This window comes from Candida jiufengensis (assembly GCF_024610255.1).
Source record: "Candida jiufengensis strain CBS 10846 chromosome Unknown scaffold4, whole genome shotgun sequence".
NCBI classification, from domain to species: Eukaryota; Fungi; Ascomycota; class Pichiomycetes; order Serinales; family Debaryomycetaceae; genus Lodderomyces; species Lodderomyces jiufengensis.
Window position 1 is genome coordinate 154,683 of NW_026261559.1, and position 25,773 is coordinate 180,455.

The window sequence follows — 25,773 nt, forward strand, 5'->3', positions numbered from 1 at the left end:
AGTTGCATTTACGAATAAGCCACCTTAAGCCACCTTGGAAAAAAACAAAAGAAAGATTGCATTTACGAATAATAACCATTATGAGAAAGTCCCTTTAGCTAAGGCAATTCATCATATATAAAATTTCATTAGTGAATCTGGTATATTCTAAGATGTATCACGTACTTACACTTTTCTTTGGTATTCTAAATTGGTAGTTCATTTAAACTAAAACATATGTGAATAAATCGTAAATCATGTCGGCCTTAAACTTAATTTTATAACCGTTCGTACTAAAAAGTTTGGGGGAATTAAGGACTTTTATTTTATTTATTAATTTAATTTAATTAATTTATAAAACAATCAAACTGAAAAATATTTAAAACAATAGAAGATTAAAAAGTAAGACAAGAAAAAATCAATTAGTCAATTATTAAGATGGGGGTGTTTACTAAGAATAATAATAATGACGTAGTAATTATGTTTAAAGTTATTTAACTGACAAATATATTTCCTTGTGGTTGGTAGCTACAATAATATGGTTTGCAATCCTGAATTTAATTACTTATTTTATACAATAGAAAACAAAGCAAAAGAAAAAAAAGGGTATACTATCATACGAAGTAAAAAGTTTATTTGAAATTGGAATTATAAAATAGAAATTCGATTTGAAACAATATATATTGGGGCAGTGAGGAAGTTAAAGTTTCAATTAGTACATATACGTATAAGCTAGTAACTTTACGCATTCTATGGAATTTGCCCTTCCTATGGTTCTGATTTGATCATAGATTAGGTAAAGAAATCTGAAATTATGAAAGCAGGGGCGATGTTTTTAGTTTACTTTGCCTTTGTACCTATTCAAACCAATCTTGGTTTGATGATTATGGCAATTTTATCAAATCTTCACCTTTATAGATTTAATTTATGCACCCTATTTAGCAACTTTTTACTACTTATAGACAATTTATAAAAAGAATTGGTTTCAGATCAATTTCATCGTGTGTAAAAGACGAAGTTGATAACAAAAGTTTATTTGTCCTTAACTTTTTGTGCTTGTTTAAGGTTATAAATAGATATTTCAAGAATGTTTCAGATACGGGGTGCGAAATCACTTAATTAATCGATGAGCTATAAATTGGAGGAAGAAGTTGGATTAGCTAATTGAAAGTGACTCAATTCCCATGCATTTCGTTTAAACTTCCCTCTGAATTCAAGTGGCGAGTTAAATATATAATTTCGTTACTCATTTGATGTTGCAAAAGTGTCGATGACATGACGATAACGTGACGATATTATGACGATCCTGTGTCGTAATAAAAAAAAATAAAAAAAGAAAAAAAAAGAAAAAAGATATCTAAAACATTTGTTTAACTTCGTAATTTAAATAACTTATTAATGTATTATCTATAATTGGATTTATTAAATTATTATTGTTCTAAAATCAATTGGTTAATTTGATAAAAGGAATGATAAATAGCAATGACATTCCTTGATCGTAACTATAGATGATCATTTCTACTAGACAAGAGAAAGGTCAATATTGATCATTCAAGAAATCACACTATTACCATTTCAAGTTCTTGATTTATTTGGACCACTAATAAAAAAGGTAATTGTAAGCGTTTGTTAAATTTTTCATGTTTCTTTTCCCTTTATAAATTCTCAATAATATTAATATTTCTTTTTTCATATATACATTTGCTCGTTTTTTGAAATATCCATTTCATGAAATTTTGGAATTTCTATTGAAGTATGAAATTTTTACAACTTCAATAAATCCAAAGAGAAATTTAATAGATAGATGAATTTTTTAGTAAATCGTAACATATAATTAAAGTGATTAAGCAAAATTTCATTACTAATAAATTTTAAAGTTTGAATAATCTAATTTAGTAACTAGTAACATGATCTTGAGATCAAGGGTTAATTGACTACCAAAAAGTATAATCAACATCTAATTGAAATTTGATCAAAAACTCCTTTCACCAAATTCCCATCAAAACAAATGTCATACTCAATAGTAAAAAAGTTAAATTTTCAAACGCAAAATATAAATTCTTTTGTGTCTTTATTAATGTTTCAAATGGGGTGCTGATTCAAACATATAATTTGAAACAAGCTTTTTTAATTAATTTAATTTAAATTTTTAATTTTTTTTTTTTTTTTTTTTACNAACTTATTTAGAGATTATTGAAATAATGTATTTTAAATTAATTTACAACATGAAATTAATAAATAGTTGTAGTAAGCTAAAGTATCAACAATTAACTATAATATATTACTCATTTCCTAAGTGTCATTTATCATTATGAAATTCAAATGATCAAAATATATTGTAAACAAATAAATTGTAAACTAAAGAAGAGATATCCGGATTAATTGATTATATATTTTATTAATCCAATGGAGGAAATAAAGGATCATTAATGTTTCATATTTGTTGTTAGTTGAAATGCTAAAAAATAAAATGTAATATTATTTACGTGATCATTTTGTCAATTGGTTTCAGATTTCCTTATAATGACTTTAAATTTCAATTTGTAATACTTTATTTAATAATATTATTATTATTATTATTATATTTGCCTTTTTTTTAAATTTATTAATTAAAATCAAATAAATTTCTTTTTTGTTGCTACCAGTTTACAAATTTCCTTTTATTAATTAATTAGTGTTAATTAATGAATTAGTTAGTACTAAATTAGTCTCTCTCTCATTAAAAAAACCATTCAATTTATTTTTTTTTATCTCTCTCTTTTAAATTAATTTATCATAAATTTAAAATTTTCTTTTTTTTACAACCAACTTTTTTGAATTCAATCAACTACTTTTATTTTTAATCAATTTATATATTAACTATTTTACTTTTTCTTCTTTTTATCTATATATTATTATAATTAATTCACTATTTCAAAAATCATTTATTTAACTATACTATCATTTAACAATTCAACAAACTATAAACTACTTAATTTTCAACAGTTTTTAGAAAGGACAATTTAGAAAAAAATTTTATTTATTTATATTAATTATATCAACTAATTTAAAGAAATAATGTATACTGAAGATAATCAACAACAACAAAATTTACAACAACATCAAACTCAAACTCAACAACCAGATTCAACTTCATCTCATCAATCATCAACATCTGCTACTAATAATTCATCATTATCTACATTATCATCAAATAATTCATCTAATTCAGTAGCAACAGTAGTATCAGGAGTTACACCTTCACATCATCATCATCATCACCCACATCATCATAACCATCAAAATCATCATCATCATCAATTTAGACAAGTTTGTTTTAATCCATCTACAAAAGTTTTAAATCCAACTCCAACTAATACTTTGCCATCATCATCATTAAATGCAACTACTAATCCAAATTCTTTAATTACACCAACATCAACTCCATCAAATGTTCATCAATCACAACAGAACAATAGTAGACAAGTATCATCTACCAGTCATAAAAGATTATCATCATCATCACAATCATCTACTAATTCATCTGATTCAAGTAAACGCATTAGATTAGATAATAATAACAATTCAACTTTAGGTAGTTCAACCGCCACCACAACAAATACTCCAATAAATAAAACTCCAAAATTTATACGTAAATTTAGATCTAGATCTTTACCAATTATAAATTTTAATTCAAATAATTCAGCATTTTTTTCTCATAACTTAAGAAGAAAACATAATTTTAATAATCAACAACAGCAACAACAACAACAATCACAGTCGCAACCAACAGCAGCCCCAAACCAACAACAACAGCAACAACAATCTGTTTTTTCAACTATTCCTCCATTGCCACCAATCAATTTACAATCACTTAAAGAAATTGATTTACATGAAATTTTAAAAAATCCACAATTAAGACATGATATATTATTTGATCCTCAATTACAATTTAGACCAAATTTAGATGGTGAAAGAGGTAAACGTAAAAAATCAATTATTGATAAATATTGGTTAGAAATTCAAAAAGAATGTCAACAATTTTTTATACCAAATTTAGATGCTAAAACTATTAAAATAAATAGATTACCAATACTATTCACTACATTGAGAGATATATTATTATCATTATTACCAACAAAAGATCGTCAACAAGTTAGTGAAATTATGGATATTGATTTATTAGTACAACAATTACGTCATGGATCATTTGATTTTGTTGAAATGAGTAAATGGTTAGCAGAAGTTTTTAAATCTCATTGTGCACCAATGAGAGATCAATGGGTAATGGAAATGAGTACAAAATTCATTGATGCAGCAAGTTATAATAGTGTCGGATATTTAGTTGGTGGATTAAGAATGATTTTTCAAATTTTGGAAGCAATGAAATTAGATGTTGCAAATCATCAAATTAGAATTTTAAGACCTGTTTTAATTGAAACTGCAGTTGATTTTGAACGTGATTATTTTCAAACTTTAATTAATCATCAAAAAATAAATATTAATGATTCATTAAATTGGTTTTATAAAAAATTTGTTAAAAAGACTGAAGATACCAAAATTGAAGTTAATGAAAATAATATAAAACCAATTGTAATAAGTTCAATAATAGATTTATTATCATGTCGTCAAATGGCAACTGAATTTCCATCAACTTTAACTTTTGATCATACAAGATTAGTATTATTAAGAGCTGATGTAAGACAATTAGTTTGTGTACAATTATGTGTTGTATTATATAAACAATTGGTTGTTAACTCAAAATCAAGTGTTTCATTATTATCACAAGATCAAATTACAAAAGTTCAACAAGAAATATTGGCTATTGTTACTGATGATAATGGTAATATAAAATGGACTAAAAATATTAATGCTATATCTTTACAACTTGTTAAAAATTTATATCCACAAGGTAATAATGAAAATTTACCAATTCATTTAGTTGAATTTAGTCATAATTGGTTAATGAAACATATACAGCCAAATTCAGAAGTTTATGGATTAATGGAAATTAAAATTTTTAAAGAATTATTAAATGAAATAATGTCTTTAGTAATTTCAGAATCTGAAAAAGAAGAAAGTAAGAATAATACAATTAATTCAAACAACTCAACTACCACCACCAACAACAACAACACAACCAATAATACATCAGAAATGAAAAACATAGCAACAAGAATATCAACATTAGTTAATTTCCATTGGAACGTATTTGGATCATATTATTTAGAATATATTAAAAATCAATATACTAAATTACAATTATTACAAGCAGCAGAAGAAGAAGAAAAAAGACAACAACAATTAAAATTAAATGTTGGAAATTCATCACCAAAACAACAAGATGATAATTCAGTAATATTGGATCATTCACAACAATCACAACAAACTAGAGATCATAGAAATAATACTAATGGTGGTCAAAACACCAATAATAATAATAATGGAGAAATTGATTCAAATAGCAACAGTAATAATCCAAATTCAGCTCCATTAAGTATGTTATCTTAGTTTTTATATGACATGTCATGAAACGTTTTTTTTTACATTTATCACATAATTTTATTTCACAATATAGGTTTTATTTTGTTTTTTTAACAAAAAAAAAGAAAGTGCATTTTATTTTATATTATTTTATATTTGGTTGTTTCTTAAATTATATTTTATTAGAGATTATTATTATTTTATTAGTTTTTTTTTTAGGATATTTTTAAATTTTGTATATTATTATTATTATTTTTAAAAAGTATAGTAATACATGATGATGAGTTTTAAATTCATAATTGTACTTTTATTTTGTATCTGACTCCTCTACATTTTTCGATATGTTGTATCTATAATATCTGAATTGTTTGCCATTAGATTAAAAAATTGTCTCTGTGATGGTGAAAAGCTAATTAAAATTTTTAAGCATTTAACGTGTTTTGTTAAATTGAATTTTTACTAAATTTGTACTGTGATAATTTTAAAATCTTAACTCCATAACTTTATTTTTTTTTTTTTACAACCAAAAAAAGTAAATATCTTGATCCCCATATTTAATTTAAATTCTACACTCAAAACAACAAAGTACTAATTGGTTCTTAATTCTTCACTCAAATTGAGATTTAGAATACTCATTGTTCAGATCTAACCTCAATCACTAACATATATTCTTATACTCAGATTATTCATAGGAAAAATTTGTTAAATCTATACGGGAGGATAAATTAAACAAACTAAAACAAATCATTCCGTTTACAAACTATACGACCAAATTCAGATTTTCTATTTATCTCATTAATATCATATACTAAAATCAATTAGATCAAAATAACAATACAATGGTTTCTACAATTATAAAAGTTCTAATATCACCAGCAACAATAACATACTTAATAACAAAAACAATTTTCATAAATACATTATATTTACCAATTCTATATTTATTTTCAATATGTATCTATATTCCATTATTCAAATTACCATTTTTAATTCCATTAAGATACTTATTAGAATTGGAACAACCTCAAACAAAATATTCAATTGAAAGGTTTCCAATAGTTTTAGAAAATCATTCATTGAACTGGTTAATGTCACAATTTAATCTATTTGCTATAACAAGTTTTCATTTTGTTTTAACTTCAATTTATATTGGTTTAGGTGTGGGGATAATAATGGGATTTCAATTAAGTTTTATTTCTTGGTTTTTCACTTTGGATTTAAGTGGTGGTAGTGAAGGTGTTGTTATTAAAGATTCTGTGCCTATTAAAAGGGAAAAAATTACAAATATATGGGATCAAAAACCTATTCCACAGATTAAACAGGAAAAAGAAGCATCAATCAAAAAGGAGCAATTTATAAAAAAGGAAGAAGATAATAAATCAAAATTGAAGGGAAAAATATTCCAACAACAACAACCCCAATCACAACAAAGAATACTAAAGACTGAAAATAACTCTCAAAATCAAAATTATTTTGGTAATGATGATGATGAAGAAATATATATTTATCCAACTCCAAAATCAGATTTCGAATTAAATTCAAATAATCTTTTATCAACTTTACGTAATAGAAAATTACATCAATCTCAACAACAACAATTATTACAACAACAAATCCAACAACAGCAAGCACTCCAGCAACAACAAGCATTGCAACAACAACAACTACTACAACAACAATTAAATAAAGTCCAAACTTCACTATCACAAGGTAAAAAAATCAGTCAAACAAATGTAATGCAACCTTCTCGTTTTGAAGAAACTTCAAGTAGTTCAGGTAATGATATAGATATTGTAGATGTAGATGATGCCGAGGATGAAGAAATTGAACGAGAAAATCATAATTTAGAATCAGTTCAAGAAGAAGAATCTTCTGAAACTCAAGATTATGATAATGAAGAAGAAGAAGAAGATTTTACAAGAGAATTATCGAGTGATGTTGATGATCGATCTCATGGTGATGTTAATGATTCTACTAAGTTGACTAGTTTTGGATTAAGTGAAATTAATGAAGAAAGTGAATAAGATTAATTTAGTTTTGATATATACTTAGTTTTAATAAAATTTCGATTAATTGTTCAGTGCTACTCCATGCAATTTATTCTTTAAAAATGTAATATTATCTATAATTAGTACTCATTGTAATTCTCTTAATTTGAACTTTTTTGCACCAAAACTATTATAAAATTTTACTTTGAAATATTCTGTAGTTTTGTTGTTTTCAATATTACATAAAACTGACAAATGCTCAGTAGATGTTAATTGTTGCTAGCCAGGACCAATCATCATCATCTCAAATAGAAAATTGGCTAGTCTATTAATTATTAGCTGGTTACAGATCATAGGTAGAAAATTGAATCTAGATGAAAAGTAAATATTTACCTTTCCTTTTCCGTATGGTTGCAAACTACAAATTCTCCACAAATAAATTTTATGGTTGCAAATTACAAATTTTCCATGAATTAATTTTAATTTAAAACTATGTTGTACTCACTATCATTATAGATTTTCATTTTACCATATTAAAACCTTCAATAACCAAACTTAACCGGGGTTAAGAGACAAAATTAGTTTATTAATCTTTGTGATTATTATCTTAAATGTACTAAATCTTAAAATTTTGAGATCTTATTTGCAAAATTTAATCACAAGTATAAGCGCTTTTATGGAGAAAACTTTAAAGTTTAGAAAGTTTTTGAGAGATAGTTACGTTTCAATTCTTATCATAAAACGGCATTTTGATGAGATTTTCATATATAAAAGTGGGGGGTAAGTTTAGTTTTTGGTTGTCAAGAAGGTAAAAAGCAATCATTAATTTCAGTTAATGACAAATAAAAATGAATTGGTTGATCTTGAACAACAATTTGACTGAAATTTATGGGAAAAATAGACGATTTTAAAAATTTGAAAACGACTAATTTAGATGATTCATTTTTCTAAAAAATTTAAGGTACAAATTTTTAGTCAAAAGCAAAAAAGGATAAAATTGACAAGAAAAAAAAACTTTAGATCCTTTTTTTCAACTAAAAAATTTGCGTATGTATTAATTTAAGATTTTTGATAGATTTACGATATTAAAGATTTAAAGATTTGATTAAATATAGATTGTTGATCTTTAAATTTATTAGGTCTACGCTCTTCGATCTTAATCTGATTAATTCAAATCATGCTTACGAGATGTATTAAATAAACTTTAATTTATACAGTCATCTATAAATGAAATACTCAATACTTCTATTAATTCTAGTCTTTGAGATATGAAAAATTGTGAAATTACATTTTTGAGGTTCATACAGTTACGTGAATTTTACCCTTTAGAGAAGACAAAGGAGAATAAAAACTTTTTATATTTTTATTATCGTATTCAAAAAGGGAATTTCATGTTTGTATACCAAAATTAAATTTTACCGTAATCATCCAATTTGTGTAAGATTGTTTTGTAAAATCGTAAATGTATTAAGTGCAATTACTTATTAATTACTAACAAACATATACAGAGATAATTTTAATGATGGATATACAAAATTTATCCACGTTTTTAGACTACTCTAAGGACTTCCGAGAATGATCAATTTGAAACATAAACTTTTTTAATCAAATCTTGTTGATCTAGTACTTTTTGCATTCGTCTTTAAACGGTTTGTCTTACAATAAGGGTCTATGCTAAAAAAAATTCATTTGAAACAAGCCACTTTAAATCATGATTCAAGTGACATTTAAGTAACTTTTTAGAGCTCGTTTAATTCTCAGGTTCTACGATATATCATTGAACATCTTACATTCGAAGTTCCTGAGTGTGAGCTAGTATCATCAAGTAGAAGAAATCATGGCTTTGAAAAAATTTCTAGATATTTATCGTGAATAGTTTTAAGTAGGAAATAAAATAATTTTGAAAATAAAATATTTAGCACTAACTACATAAAATAATAAATTATTCAGATCACTACTCTCAATTTCCTCCACTTTAATTTTACTTACTATCATATGAAAGGCTAAAACAGGGAGCCGATTTAATAACAGTTTGTTTGCTTGACACTAATTTCGTGGAAGCTAATGTTTACGCATTCATTTGACGTATATTCTTTATGGTTAAAATCCAAATTTCATCTATGAATAAATATACAATAATTGAAATAAAGTATTTGACGTAAACTTTAATGAAAATGCGTTAAACAAATATTTCCCGAAAGCAAATGGCTCAAGTTAAAGCAAAGTTATTTTAATAATGGTGAATGAAGGTGAGTAATTGATCTGACAGATACGATTAAACTATAAAGTTAACGATGAAAAAGTTTAAATTATTTTAACTTTTCGAAAAAAAAAGTTTAAAATTATTTCATGCACTCTGAAACATAAGAACAATTAATGAATTGAATTGTGAAGTTATTCCGAAAAGAAGATCAATACACGGCTTAAAGAAATTCAAGAACCAGCTCAACCACTTTTTTTGAATAGAAAAGAAGTTTGAGAGTCTGTTTGTTATTTTTTCAATACTTTATATGTATTGAAATGTCTGTCCATCTAGCTAGTTAAATAATCACAATAAACCTCTTTTTATGATCAACTTTAGACTGGTTCGGTTAATTATGTAACTTAGTTCCAACCCCTTCAACCAAATAAAGTGGCAAATTCATTCTTCTATGAATTCAATTAAGTACCTATTACGAAGAAGTTTATAGAAATCTATTTGCAATATAACAAAAAATTTTTTTTTATATTCAGCCATTGGTTATGAGAACTTTGAAAATTAAGGTTTTATTAAGACACAAATATAACAACAAGACCAAAAGCTAAAAAAGCGTAAATGTACCGCCACTTACTCTTATTTAATAAAAATAGACACATCTATTAAGATTCCTTTCTGATACAAAACGAGCTATTTATTTTTTATGAACATCGTTTTCTAAAAGGAGTCACTACAGAATCTCACATTAGTAGATCTTTAATAGTAAATTTAAGATTTTGGGGAAAGAAGGGAAAAAAGATTTACTGTATTAATTAATTAAATTTGATAAAAATATTGTAATCGTGGATCATTGAAAGTCAGTAGAAAGCGTTGTGAATTCAGTACGATCACAAGATTATCACTCGGACATAAACTAATATTGAGAATCAAAAAGGATAGAGTGAATAAAAATGTTAAATGTATATTAAGTTGACAGTGGTAAACAATTTTGTGGTAAATTAATAAAAAAATTAAAAAAAATTTATGATAATAAATTTAGTTCAAACTAAAATTCTGAAACGAAAATTTCTTATTGTTTTGTTCAATCGTATTAAGATCTGGGGAAAGTATATGAGAATCAGTATACAAGTATAACGTTCAGTACTGCGGTTTTGCTTGTCGTAACCAATCTTTCTTTTGCCTTCTTTAAATTGCAATTTCATCTGACAGGTTTTAACGGGGGATGCAGATACTAACTTGTTTCTTATTGTAATTTCATATATCCAAAAAAATAAAGCTTTTTATATACGTGAAAAAACAATACATTTAAAAAACTTCGAATGACAATAATCAATATTAATTTTAATAAATCTTACATCTTCGACACTCAATAATAAATTTTATAGTTTTGTAACGTTTTATACCCTTAAAAATTATTTAATATTTCAAAAAAAATTATTATCTTTGATCTTTTAACACATTCAACATACTTCATTAATGAACTACCTTGGTAAAAACTTATATTGTTATTCTGTTGTTAATATGATACATATCAAAACAGGTATATTGAAAAAATATATTTATTATTATTAACTTGTTACATCTAATATAGTAATTTTAAAGTTTTCTTTTTACTAAATTAGGGTTCAAATGTAGATTCACATAATCAACATGGAATTTTTAACAAAACTACAATTTTTTTTTAAATATAAATACTTGACGATATATTTCTTAGAATTTTTTATTCTATATTTTTTTGTACTTTTGTTTTAAGAATCTTTTAGTTGATAATTACTGATCATTAAAGTCCTTTCTAGATTATTCATTTGGAAAAAATTAGAGAAAAATTTTCAACATCAAGGATCAACCTAAAGTTACTACTTCCGAATTAATTATTCACATCACCATCAATAATAAAATACAATTTATTACATTAACTTACGAATCATACATAAGGTGGTCAAAATTTCATACACTTAAAAAGTTAAAAATTATTCATATCGATAGGAGAGCACGTGATTCAGTTAATATATATATATATCATCAACTATAACCATTTACGATACACCAAACTTTAAATCACCTTTAGCATTAAAAAGATTTACAAAGAAGGTTTACTAAGGAACACAGCCATCAATCCATTCAATAATTCAACAAATAACACAAAGAAGGGTTTATTATATTCAATTTTATCCCAAATTAACAGATAAGAATAAGTTTCAGAACCACTACATATTGTTAATAAAAGCAGAATTAACATATAATTGAATAAATATAACAATCAAAACTATACAATTAAAGTTCAAGGTACATTAACAATAGAAATTAAAAATTTTTTAACTTCCTTCTCGAGATACTAAAGAATAAAAGAACAAAAGTTTAAATCAACTTCTTATTGTTTTTCATTTTTCCAGCACTCATCGTCGAATAAATTAAGAAGTTTTACATTATCGAAAATTAATTACTAATTATTGACCTGAATATTCCATACAATTAAAAAATATTGAAATTTCTTTTCAGATCAACTCATATACTCGGAAAAATCAACCAATTGCCTTCTTTCGTATCAAAATTAAGTTACGGTCCTATTGCATACTTCCAATACATTACATATCAATTTGAATTTCATTTTTCCCTTTCGATTTTTGAAGATTTCACAGTTTGCAAAAGATATAAAAGATCAATCAAATCTCATTATAAATTTTTATTGATTTTCTACTTTATTAATCAACAACTTTCATTCATAAAGACAATCTCAATTTAATTTTGTTTGTTTTATTATTAGTTACATTTATCAACTGCCATCATCAATAAATTCTTGACGTTACATTTCCGAAAACATTGCTTTTTTCTAGAATTCTTCCGTTGTTGTATACAGGTCTATTTACAATTCCATTAACAATTTTTTAATAATTAATAAAATTACTTCAATTTTTGCTGCTTTTTATTATCATATCACCAGTTGAGTCAAGTTAATCAGATCTTGTTACCAAATCTCAGTACCCTTCAAGCTTTGTTATTTTTAGATTATTTTAGGTCAGTTTTACGCTAAAATTTTAGATCATTTGAATTTGAAGAATAGAAAAATTAGCCACTTAATTTTGTGTCATTTCGCTATTCCGTTGTTTCAGATTTCCATAATATCAACTTCAACTATATATTCAAATTAATTTGCAATACTAATCAACTTTTTCCCCAAATACTTCAAATTTCTTCCCAGTATTACTTATGTCAAATTTATCATTACAATCAAATTCATTCAAACTTAATATACCAAATTTTAATACTACTTCACCTTCAAGAACTATAAATCCAACTACTACTACAAATTTCCACAAGAACTCATTATCAGATTTATCAAAAGTTGCAATAAGTGCATTATACTCAGTAAATAATTTTCAAGATCAACAACCAAGAAACTTAGTAAGATCAGATTCAATAGATTCAGATATGTCCTCAACTAGTAATGATAGATCAGTATCACCAGTTGGTAGACAACCACAAGTTATATTTGTTCATAAATTATATAATATGTTGAATGATGATAATTTACAAGAATATCTTCGCTGGTCACCGAAAGGAGATTCATTTTACGTATTTCATGGTGAAAGATTCAATAAAAATATTTTAGCTGTTTTTTTCAAACATACAAATATGTCATCATTTATAAGGCAATTAAATATGTATGGGTTTCACAAAGTTAATGAAGCAGCAAAAGATAAAAATGGAAATGATTTTACGTTATCAGATTTAGAAAAACCAAACAATAGATGGGAGTTTCGTCATTCACAAAATTTATTTAAAAAGGGGGATACATTATCATTAAATAATATAAAAAGAAGATCTTCAAAAAATAATATTAATTCTCAAAAAAACGTTATAAATTTAGAATCAATTGCACAAGCAGCCATTACAAAAGATGAATCAAACGAAGAACAAATTTCACCAAAACAAAGAGAAGATGATGCATCGCCAAATTCTTCATATTTTCAACCAACTCATATTCAACCATTCTCAATAAAATTACAATCTCCAATGACTCCAAGTTCAAGTAGTTTATCAAATAATTATCAACATAATATCAACTTAGTGGCACAACAACAACCAATTTTTGCAATAAATCCACAAACCCAATTACCACCACCTCCACCACAACAAGGACCATATGAACAATTAACTCAACAACCATCAATGGAATATATACACTCAAATGAACATTTTAATGTACCACAAAGAACATCCATAATCGATAACAATAGCAACAACAACCAACAAAAACATTTTGATCATATATATGAAGAACTCAATAATTTAAAAAGATCAACTAACGAATTATATTCAATGTATCAAATTCAACAAAATGTGTTAATAAATTTTTTAAACTTATACGAAGATAATAAATTAGATTCAATAACAATATCAAATTTAAAAAATTGCATTACTTCATCACCACAACCTCAACAACCTCAACCTCCACATGATTTAATGTTAAGAAAAAACTCATCATATAGTCCATTAAGTTCATCAAGACATAATTCTACTCCATTTTATAGAACAAATTCATTACCTTTAACACAAGAAGAAAATTCAACAAAATTGCCAAGTGTTGAACAACTAAATATAAAAATTAGAAGTCCATATACTACAAATGGTCCAGAATTTAAAAAAAGAAAATTATAAAAATATATAAAAAGAAAAGTGAATTTGCAAAAAGTTATTCAGTTCTTTCATAGTTAGTTTAATAAATTGTTTGTCTTTAGTTCGTGTTTTAAAGTATGCTTTATGTATTTATAAAAATATCTATCCACATTTTTCTATAACTCTATTTAATGGGTTGATGTATTCCTTTTCTAAATCTTCTTTAACATAAACTATATAATAAGGTGTAGCAGTATTTGATTCTAAAAAGTTAAAAACTTCAGAATCCTGAACTTCTGTTATAATTTCATCATTATACTTTCTAAAAACATTATTTTGATATGGATCTTTAATATATATCCAATAATGACCATAACTTGCTTCTCCTCTGTGTATGAAAATTGCAAAAATTGAATATCCGATTTTATGATAGTCATTGAATTGATTTGATATTTTTTGTTGTATGAAATTGATTTTGGAGTCGATTTTAACTAATTGATTTTGCAAATTTGAAATTTCATCGGATATGACTTGTAATGTAGTTAATTCAATCGATAATTTATCATCTTGAATAATTTTATTTTCTAAATACTTCTTTGTTACGATCAAAGTATCAATTATAGTCAATGATGTGGTTTCATCTTTCTGTAAAATTTCATTTTTCTCTTTGGTTAATTCATTAATTTGATTTTTCCAATTAAACACTTCTGATCGCTTATTTATAATTACCTCATCTTTCGTATCTAAGTATCTATCAAGATATATTTCTGAACTGAATGGAATTGGTTCAATACTTTTATAAGCCATCAATTTTTCTCTATCAAACATAACTCTTTGGACATGAAACTGCATAATTTCTGGTAATTCAGTTATGGTGATTGATTTTTTCACCAAACCTTCCTCCAATTTAACTAAATCTTCATTAAAATAATTATCTAATGCATCATAGATGGATTTTGGATGATCACTTACATTTATAATCAAACTATTGAATCTTTCAGTTGACTCTCTTATTGAGTCTGGTTTATCAATTGGTTGAATTGTTTGTTTTGTTTTACCATAAAATAATTTCTTAATTAGATCAATTTGTTCACCATCGTCTTTGTCTATATGGTCTGGTGGTAATGCAGATTCAATTTGAAATACAACATTTTCAATACATTCAGTAACATCTTGCTGTCGGCCTAATTCGATTGTACTTTCCATTTGATCAGTAGATATTGGTAATAATTTTGTATTTTCTGGTGGTGGTGCTGGTGCTTCCTCTTCATTATTAGTTTCAACTTTTTCAATAAATTTTTCTTCAATCAAATCTTGTGGTTCAACTGTATGAGTTTCAATATGTACTGGAGGATCAATTGAATCTTTCATATCTTCATCTTCATTATCAATGTCAATTATTGTTTCTTCCTCTACTATTCCATTGTTATCATTATTCTCAACAATTTCAACATCACTATCTACAATCTCAATAACTTCTGATTTCTTTGGTTCTTTTTCTTTAAAATTGACTGGTTGTGACAATGGCAAAAATGATAAATATGCTAACTCTTTACTTGGTTGAACACATCTTTTATCAGTATGTATCATTTGTTTAAATAAATTTTGTAATTGATAAACAAATTGATTCGACCTTAAAATTTCCAGCTTTTCAACTTTCCTACCACCAATTTTTCTATTTTCATCAACTTCATCCAAATTAAAATTATCAGCATCAAAATTTAAAATTAATTCTCTTAATGGCTTGATACAAAAGTAGTATTGTAATAAAGAATTTAAATAACATGTATTACCAATATTGTCCAACCCAGCTGGCCAATTTTCTGGTGGTAATAATGAAGAATCAATTTTACCAGTTTTCAAAAAGCTTAGTAAAATTTCTGACTTTTTATCTTCTCCAATTGATCGTAAACAATGTCTCAAAACTCTGATATCCACTTCATTTGATAATAACTTTGTTTGGAATTGATTTATAATTTCAAATGCTGACGTTTTGTCAGTTGAATTCAAAGTTTCATATGATTTTTGTATTGTATATTTTTTCAAGTCCGGAATCTTAACATAATCTGGGTACTTTATTTCTAAGTAATTCAACAATAAATTACTTCTTCTATTTATTGCAATAGATGTTAAAGATTTATTCAACATTATAATTTCACTAGAATTTGGATTCATATTTTGTGTCATTATATCATCAACTTTAAATTCAAATGCAGTAATAACAACCTCATCTTCAGTTATTTCTTCTATACCTAATTCACTAATTGCTAAATTCATTGGTATTATCTCATATGCTAAAAACTCCTTTAAAGTATCAGAATTCAATGCAATTGCAATTCTTTTTAGATGATTTTGATAGTATTGATAATTCTTTGGATCATTTTTATATGCATCCTTATACATAGCAATTAAAACATCATCTTGAACTGTATTTCCTATAGGATATCCAATATCTTTTAAAGATTGTTGATAATCCTTGAAACCAAAGAAATTTTCCAGTTGTTGACATTTGTTAATATATGATTTTAATTTTGAGGTTTGTGAATTGTATTGGAAAAAATTACTTGCATCTTTTAGATAATCAATGTAATATAAACGATTAGATGGGTCTGACCTTATAGAGTGCTCAAAGCATTTTATAATTATATCATCTATGAAATATGCTGATGCACTTAATGCTATGAAATATTGAAATCTGTTTGAGTAATTACTGTTGAAGTTGTTGATACTTGTATTTTTATCACATTCAGGTATTCTCGAAAACACTTGGATCATGTTGTCTGAAAATGAGTATTGATGAAAGCTATTGGTGTCATCTTTTAATAATCTTGATGCAAAAAATATCAACTCCATCAGTTTTCTTTTAAATGATTCTTTCAACAGTGGTAGTTCATTGAGATGCGGTGGGATGACTTGTTCTTTATCTTGACTTAATGTAAATGATAACTTATTAAGTAGTAAATTTACATCAATTGAGGTTTCCATTGCAGTACCTTTTAAACTTATTGTTCTTTGAGGACCATCAAAAGTTAAAGGTCCTTTTAAAACCTTGATCAAAGTCTGGAAACAATTTACAGAAGTGGGTATAACATCTTTTGACAAATCCGGATGACGTTCAATATATGATAAATACCTTTCTTTTATTATTGTTTCATCAATTAATGGTTTAAAATCTTCTTCTTGATCAAATTCTGGCTTAAAAATTGAAACTCTTAATATTTGATTGTTTGGTGAGTTTGCACTTTTGTAGTATGAATCGTCCAAAATTTGATCACTTTCGTTGAAATTATCCCACATTAAATCTAAATCATGTTCAGTAATTAATTTTTTTGGAATTAAATGGTATTGAAGTTTATCAAATGTATCGATTGCAAAAGGATTTGATACATTTTCTAATATTATAATTCTAAAATGATTTATTTGGTCTGGTCTAGATTTACTCGTTATCAAACCTCTAAGTATTGTTACTGTTTGATTAGTTTGATCTATTTGAAAAGTTTCTGTTGAAGGACTGAAATCAATTTTCTCATTTAAAATCCAAGTTTGATCATTATGATGACTAATATTCACCAAATTCTGTAACTCATTTGAGTAATCAATTGGTTTGTTATTTAATAGACTATAATTGAATTTATGTAACATTGGTATTGACCATTTTATATCATCTAATATTCTATTTAATGTTTTATAAGGGTAGGTAATTAAGTCTGTATATGCAATATTTGTTTTTAGTAGATTCAACTCATTAGTCTTTAGCTGTGATTCATTATATTGAGGTGGTGAATTTGAAATTGGAGGCTGTGGAATTTGATCATCGATAATTTTATCACTATTACTACTTGTTTCATTTGATATTATCAAATTTGACGAATCAGCTGGAGATCTAAATGAATTCCTGCTTTTTAATTGAGTTGGTGGTTGTTCTTGTGAAACTGTTTTAGTACTTGATTGATAAGTTAATGGTGAATTGTTTTCTGAATCTGTAGATTCATTCGTTGGTTGTTGCTGTTGTTGATCTTGTTGATTAAGATCCGTTATTGGATCTCCTTCATACATTTTTAACAACTATACTATCCCCTCTACACTTCTCGAAGGGTAAATGCTATCAATACTAATTGGTTGGTCGTATAAATGGTGGTTGCTTTTATTAATAATTATTTGGTTGTAAATAGTTAACAAAAGAAAAAGAAATGTATTATCAATAAATCTGGAGAGAGAGTTACATTAATATTACGACGTAATTTTTCACAATTTAAATTCAAACATCACATAGATATATTATAGAAACGATTATCCAAATGTCATGTCATCACCTCAACCACCATCTATAGACTTTGAAAAAATAAAAGCCAAATCAGATGGATCAATCACTGGCCTAGTATCATCTTCTTTTCAAGAAGTTATACAAAATAATCCATATTTTGCAGCAGGTGGAGGATTAATGTTATTAGGTACAGGATTAGCATTAGCAAGATCAGGAATTGTAAAAAGTTCAGGGTTTTTATATAGACAAATGTTAGTTGATTTAGAGATACCGTCAAAGGATAAATCTTATTTATGGTTTTTAGAATGGATGTCAAAACATAAAAAAAGAAGTTCAAGACATTTATCTGTTGAGACTAATGTTATAACTCATGATAATGGAGCTATAAGTACCAACTTTTCATTGGTTCCTGGACCTGGGAAACATTTAATACGGTACAAAGGGGCATTTATGTTAGTTAATCGTGAAAGATCAGGGAAATTACTAGATATGACTAATGGTACACCTTTTGAAACAGTTACTTTAACCACGTTATACAGAGATAGATATTTGTTTAATGATTTATTATATGAAGCGAAAGCAATGGCATTAAAAGCAAGAGAAGGTAAAACAGTTATATTCACATCTTGGGGTCCAGAGTGGAGACCATTTGGTCAACCAAGATCGAAAAGGTTAATTGGATCAGTTATATTAGATGAAGGAATAGCAGATACAATATTAAATGATGTAAAAGATTTCTTAGTTAGTGGAGAATGGTATCATAAAAGAGGTATACCGTATAGAAGAGGTTATTTATTATATGGACCACCAGGTTCGGGAAAAACTTCTTTCATACAAGCATTAGCTGGAGAATTAGATTATAATATTTGTATATTAAATTTATCAGAAAATAATTTAACTGATGATAGATTGAATCATTTAATGAATCATATACCTAATAGATCAATATTGTTGCTAGAAGATGTTGACGCTGCTTTTAACAAGAAAAGAGAACAATCAAATGATCAAGGTTTTAATAATGGAGTTACTTTTTCAGGTTTATTAAATGCATTAGATGGAGTAGCAAGTGCAGAAGAGTGTATAACTTTTATGACAACGAATCACCCTGAAAGATTAGACCCTGCATTATTAAGACCAGGTAGAGTTGATTTTAAAGTGTTAATAAATAATGCAACAGAATATCAAATACGCAAGATGTTTTTAAGGTTTTATGAAAATGAAGATAAATTATGTGAAGAATTTATTGCAAAATTTAGAAAATTAAACCTAAAAAATATAAGTACTGCTCAACTACAAGGATTATTTGTTTATAATAAAAGAGATCCAAAAGCTTCTATCGATATGATTGAAACTTTACAAGATCCTAACACGGTATTTTAAGAGAAGAACAATAATTAACAATTACACCAACAAAAGATTTATAAAAAAAGACATAATATTGTAAATAGAAATTTTAAAATTGTATTATATAGAATGTACATACACTCATAATTAAAAAGTTAGTCATTAATATCATTGCAATTCATAATCATCAAATCTCATTAAAATTTTGGTTGTAAAAATACCACCAATTTTTTATAATCCTCTATATTTCTCATGAAGTGATTCATCAGCTAAATCCAAAGTTGTTTCATTAATATCATCAGATTCATCATCAAAAGATTCTTCATCCTTATCATCTTGATAATCTAGATCTTTACTGTTATCTCTTTCAGTGATAGTTTCAGTTGTACCACTAATTCCACTGCCACTATCTTTATTATTACTCGATGAACCTGAACTAGATAATCCAATTCTTTTAGAATCATTAATTAAATCATTAATATATGATAAATAAATTAAATATATTAACATATCACTATCATCATTTTTAATATTAAACTTTAAATCATCTATATTTATACCTCCCTTGGTTGTATTTGTATTTAGTTTTGAATTTAGTAGTTTCGTAAATGATTTTGGGTTATATGATTTTTTGATCGCCATTTTTGATATCTTTCAATGAGGCAATTCAGTCAGTTAATAAATTCTTGATTAAATTAATTGATTAATTGATTAAAATACTTGATCGATTGAAAGATTGGTTGTAAACAATTTTTAGATCTGATAAAACATGTATTACGTAATTATCATACTTTTATTACATAATAAAAATATAATTCTTATGTAATAAATTATAAATACAAATAATACTACCTAAATAAGAATATTAATAGAAATTTAGAATTTAATTAAAGCAAGTCAAATTTATAATTTATCCGTACCAAAATTAGAATCAAGGGCAAAGTTTAATCTTATCTTTGACAAGTGATATCAATTAATTTATTAAACTGATTATTATCGAGGATATAATTAGAAGTGGAATTGCTTTTTGTTATTAACTGAATCTAATTAGTTTGTGTACTTCATATTATGAAATTCTTGTCAATTATATCAATATCAATTTCAATACTAAGTTTTACAAATGCAATTGATTCAACTATAAAAGTTCAAGATTCTAAACAATTAGCTAATGCTTTAATTAAAAAATCAGAAAAAAATTCAATAATAAATAAAAGATATGAATTAGATTATTCAATTTTTGAGAAATATAAGCAAGATCAAGATAATGAAAAAGAATGTCCACCATGTTTTAATTGTAACTTACCAAATTTTGAATGTACTCAATTCTCAACATGTAATACATTCACGGGGATGTGTGAATGTCAACCAGGTTATGGAGGATTAGATTGTTCTGAACCATTATGTGGATCATTATCACATGGAAATAATAAAAGACCAATAAGAAAAAATAATCAATTATGTAAATGTGAATCAGGTTGGTCTGGTATAAATTGTAATTTATGTGAAAGAGATGATGTTTGTGATGTATTTATGCCAGAAGGAATAAAAGGAACTTGTTATAAACAAGGTATAATTATAAATCAATTTCATCAAATGTGTAATGTTACAAATAATAAAATATTAAAAATATTAGATGGTAAAATTCCACAAGCTACTTTTTCATGTAATAAAACTTCCGAAAATTGTAATTTTCAATTTTGGATAGATCAAAAAGAAAGTTTTTATTGTGATTTAAATAAATGTAAATTAGATTATGATTTAGCCAAAAATCAAACAAAATATAATTGTGAAACTATAGCATGTAAATGTTTACCAGATAGAATGCTTTGTGGTGAAGCAGGAAGTATTGATATTTCAGAATTTTTAACAGAAACTATAAAGGGACCAGGAGATTTTTCTTGTGAATTAAATGATAAAAAATGTAGATTTTCAGAACCAAGTATGAATGATTTAATTCAATCAGTTTTTGGAGATCCTTTTATTACATTAGAATGTAAATCTGGTGAATGTGTTCATAAATCTGAAATTCCTGGTTATGATTTACCTCAAGATCCAAAATTAACTTTAGGTAATATTTTCCTGATTATTGGTGTATTATTAGTTTGCTTGTTGTTTGTGGTCACAATCTTGAGGAATATTAATGAATCTGCATTATTTAAAAAATCTGGTAAAAATGGTTATGAATCGATACCTGTTGATTCAAATCTAATGATGAATTCAAATTTTGAACCAACTACTTTATCATTTGAAAATATTAGTTATAAGGTTAACAACAAAGATAACAAGAATGAACAACAACAAGTGTTGAATAATATATTTGGGTTGGTTAAACCAAGAGAATGTTTAGCCATTATGGGTGGTTCAGGAGCTGGTAAAACTACTTTATTAGATATATTAGCTGGTAAAAATAAAGATGGTACTATATCTGGAGAAATATATATTAACGGGAATGTTATAGACACAAAACATTATAGAGAAATTGTGGGTTTTGTTGATCAAGAAGATCATTTAATTCCAACTTTAACAGTTTATGAAACAGTTTTGAATAGTGCATTATTAAGGTTACCAAGATCAATGTCATTTGAACAAAAACAAGCTCGTGTGTTGGAAGTATTAAATGAATTAAGAATTATTGGTATAAAAGATAGAGTAATTGGATCAAATTTCAAAAGAGGTATTTCCGGTGGTGAAAAAAGAAGAGTTTCAATTGCTTGTGAATTAGTTACCTCTCCGTCTATTTTATTCTTGGATGAACCAACTTCTGGATTAGATTCATATAATGCAAGAAACGTTATTGATTGTTTGGTAAAATTATCAAGAGATTATGATAGAACTATAGTATTCACTATTCATCAACCAAGAAGTAATATAGTTGCATTATTTGATAAATTAATATTGTTAAGTGATGGTGATTTAATTTTTTCTGGTGATATGATAAAAGCTAATGACTTCTTTACAAAGAACGGATATAAATGTCCTTTAGGTTATAATATAGCTGATTATTTAATTGATATCACAGTTGATCACAACAAGATAGTCAAAGTATCAAATGCTGATTCAAATATAGTTACAGCAACATCAACAGATTTACATGACTCAGATATACCTGATGCTCATCATGATTTTATAACAAATAGATCATCAAGTCAAGTAGATACAACTCAGGAATGGGAACATTTTGCAATTCATCGTGATGAATATAATACTGATATTATCGGTTCAAGAAAAACAGAAACTGGAGAAGAAGAAACTTTATTAAGATTAAGAAATAAATTACATTCATTATTTATTGAATCTTCATTAGCTAGAGAATTAATTGATGAAATAAATGAAGGCAAAGAACATCCAAAAGAATTTGATTTAAGAAAACATGATATTTTCAAAAAAGCAACCATGTGGCAACAAATTGCAATATTAAGTTCAAGAACTTTTAAAAATTTGTATAGAAATCCAAGATTATTATTTGCTCACTATTTGTTAAGTATGTTGGTTGGATTATTTTGTGGATACTTATACTATGATGTTAAGAATGATATTAGTGGGTTCCAAAATCGATTAGGTTTCTTTTTCTTTATTTTGGCATTTTTTGGTTTTAGTTCATTAACTGGATTACATTCATTTGCAACTGAAAGAATCATTTTCGTTAGGGAAAGAGCAAATAACTACTATAGTCCTTTAAGTTATTATTTGAGTAAGATTATATGTGACATTATACCTTTAAGAGTATTACCACCAATCTTGTTGATTAGTATAGCTTATCCATTAGTTGGATTAACTATGGAACATAATGCATTTTTAAAATCTATATTAGTGTTGGTATTGTTTAATGTTGCCGTTTCAATAGAGATGTTGATTGTTGGTATATTAATAAAAGAACCAGGCACATCAACCATGATTGGAGTTTTGTTGTTATTATTGTCATTGTTATTTGCTGGATTATTCATCAATAGTGAAGATTTAAATATGCAAATAAAATGGTTAGAATGGATATCAGTATTCCATTATGCTTATGAATCCCTTTCAATAAATGAAGTTAAAGATTTAATGTTGCGAGAAAAGAAATTTGGATTATCTATTGAAGTACCAGGTGCTGTTATATTAAGTACTTTTGGTTTCAAAGTTGGTGCATTCTGGCATGACGTTTCTTACTTAGGTGGATTATCCGTTGTTTTCTTGGTATTAGGATATATTTTCTTATATTATTTCACAATTGAAAAGAGATAGAGGTAGTTGTAATGTTATGTTTTATATTATCATTATATAAATAGACTTTCTTATGAAACTAAAGAAAAAAAGAATTGAAAATGGATATTTTAATGTTTATTATTTTTTATTTAACATAATTTCTTCAAAAATTTGTAATTTTAATTCTTCAATATTTAAATTTGATTTTTCAATATCAAATTCAAATTCTTGTAATGGAATTAATGTAGTTGTTGGTTCATCCAATGGATCATGATAATTTGCTAAATAAGGATGTTTTAAAGCTTCATCAACTGTGATTCTTTTTTCAGGATTAAATAACATCATTTTTTCTAATAAATCAATACATAAAGGATTTATTTCAGTTGAAACATTTTGTAATTTTAATTTTCTTAAAGGATGTTGTTCACAAAATTCCATAAAATTAATCTTGTGTCTTGTTGGTAATGATTTCAAAAAATTTTTAGCTCTTTTTGATTTTATAATTTCTAAATCTTCATCATTTGGTGTACCAATAATTTCAAAAATTAATTTTAATTGATTTATATAATCTGAACCTGGGAAAATAGCTTTATAAGTCAATAATTCAAATATAATACAACCAATTGACCAAATATCTATAGCTGTTGAATAATTTGAAGCATTAAGCATAATTTCAGGAGCTCTGTACCATCTAGTAGCAACATATTCAGTTAATAATGAAATTTTATTATTTATTTCCATAGTTTGAAAATTATTATTATATTTAATTAAATCAATTCTAGCTAATCCAAAATCACAAATTTTTAAATCACAGAATTCATTTATTAAAATATTTGATGGTTTTAAATCTCTATGTATAATACCAGCTGAATGAATATATTTTAAACCTTTTAAAATTTGGTATACGAAAAATTGTAAATGTTGATCATTTAAAATATGTGTTTGAATAATATTATGTAAATCACTAGGCATAAATTCTTGAATTAAATAAACTTCATTAAAATTTTCGTAATTAATTGGTTTTTGAATATCATATAATTTGATTAAGTTTTCATGTTTGGAAAATTTTTTTAATAATTTAATTTCTCTAAGTGTTCTTAAACAGAATAATGATCTTTCAAATGGTTCGATTTTCTTGATGGCTACTTTTGTATTTGTTGGTAAATGAATTGCTAACGCTACTATACCATATGCTCCTTCTCCTAATATTTTAATAACTTTGAAATTTTGAGATATGTTAAATACAATTTTTCTCAGTTGAGTTTTAGGTTGTTTTTGTTGTTGTGGTGGTGGTGGTGCTTGTGGTTGTTGATCAGCTTGTTTAGAAACTTTATTTCTTGTTATAACAGCAGTGATAGTCATTTTTGAGGTAATTTATTGATCCGTGAAATAAAAGTTTTCAAATTTAATAAGAAATGAATCTATTATTTATATTATTGAACTGAAGAAAATGACGAAGAATTGAATGTATGAAAAAAATCTATGATGTTTACCGTATTTGAAAGTAAGAGAAAACTGAATAATAAATTGTTGTAAACTTGCAAACTAAAGTTTATCGTAAGTTTAAAACTTAACTTCTTTTAAAAATAAAGTACAAAGATTCATTAATATTTTATAATAAGTTTAGTAAATGATCTCCCCCTTTGTTTCATAATTTAAATTATCATACTCTATATATTGTACTGTATATAAACTAATCAACCAAATAATAATAATAACAATAATATAGATGAGGA

General features: G+C 25.7%; 8 protein-coding genes across 8 annotated transcripts; 5 read left to right on the forward strand and 3 right to left on the reverse strand. All coding sequences in view use genetic code 12, as the record gives it.

Annotated features, from left to right (window-relative positions):
- Window positions 1–3,036: 3,036 nt before the first annotated feature.
- On the forward strand, window positions 3,037–5,469 carry SOK1 (Sok1p; the record flags this gene model as incomplete). The annotated part of the gene is made up of 1 exon (XM_051762434.1): window positions 3,037–5,469. The coding sequence occupies one exon, from the start codon at window positions 3,037–3,039 to the stop codon at window positions 5,467–5,469; it is 2,433 nt and encodes an 810-aa protein (XP_051620513.1).
- Window positions 5,470–6,281: 812 nt separating this feature from the next.
- KGF54_002002 (uncharacterized protein) lies at window positions 6,282–7,466 on the forward strand (the record flags this gene model as incomplete). Its single annotated transcript, XM_051762435.1, has 1 exon — window positions 6,282–7,466. One exon carries the CDS (start codon window positions 6,282–6,284, stop codon window positions 7,464–7,466), a length of 1,185 nt encoding a protein of 394 aa, XP_051620514.1.
- Window positions 7,467–12,834: 5,368 nt separating this feature from the next.
- Window positions 12,835–14,286, forward strand: SFL1 (Sfl1p; the record flags this gene model as incomplete). The annotated part of the gene is made up of 1 exon (XM_051762436.1): window positions 12,835–14,286. One exon carries the CDS (start codon window positions 12,835–12,837, stop codon window positions 14,284–14,286), a length of 1,452 nt encoding a protein of 483 aa, XP_051620515.1.
- Window positions 14,287–14,406: 120 nt separating this feature from the next.
- Window positions 14,407–18,300, reverse strand: KGF54_002004 (ubiquitin-specific protease; the record flags this gene model as incomplete). Its single annotated transcript, XM_051762437.1, has 1 exon — window positions 14,407–18,300. One exon carries the CDS (start codon window positions 18,298–18,300, stop codon window positions 14,407–14,409), a length of 3,894 nt encoding a protein of 1,297 aa, XP_051620516.1.
- Window positions 18,301–18,547: 247 nt separating this feature from the next.
- KGF54_002005 (bifunctional AAA family ATPase chaperone/translocase) lies at window positions 18,548–19,888 on the forward strand (the record flags this gene model as incomplete). Its single annotated transcript, XM_051762438.1, has 1 exon — window positions 18,548–19,888. The coding sequence occupies one exon, from the start codon at window positions 18,548–18,550 to the stop codon at window positions 19,886–19,888; it is 1,341 nt and encodes a 446-aa protein (XP_051620517.1).
- A 195-nt stretch (window positions 19,889–20,083) lies between these two features.
- Window positions 20,084–20,494, reverse strand: KGF54_002006 (uncharacterized protein; the record flags this gene model as incomplete). Its single annotated transcript, XM_051762439.1, has 1 exon — window positions 20,084–20,494. One exon carries the CDS (start codon window positions 20,492–20,494, stop codon window positions 20,084–20,086), a length of 411 nt encoding a protein of 136 aa, XP_051620518.1.
- Window positions 20,495–20,920: 426 nt separating this feature from the next.
- ADP1 (putative ATP-dependent permease) lies at window positions 20,921–24,076 on the forward strand (the record flags this gene model as incomplete). The annotated part of the gene is made up of 1 exon (XM_051762440.1): window positions 20,921–24,076. One exon carries the CDS (start codon window positions 20,921–20,923, stop codon window positions 24,074–24,076), a length of 3,156 nt encoding a protein of 1,051 aa, XP_051620519.1.
- Window positions 24,077–24,175: 99 nt separating this feature from the next.
- CEK2 (Cek2p) lies at window positions 24,176–25,399 on the reverse strand (the record flags this gene model as incomplete). Its single annotated transcript, XM_051762441.1, has 1 exon — window positions 24,176–25,399. The coding sequence occupies one exon, from the start codon at window positions 25,397–25,399 to the stop codon at window positions 24,176–24,178; it is 1,224 nt and encodes a 407-aa protein (XP_051620520.1).
- Window positions 25,400–25,773: the final 374 nt, after the last annotated feature.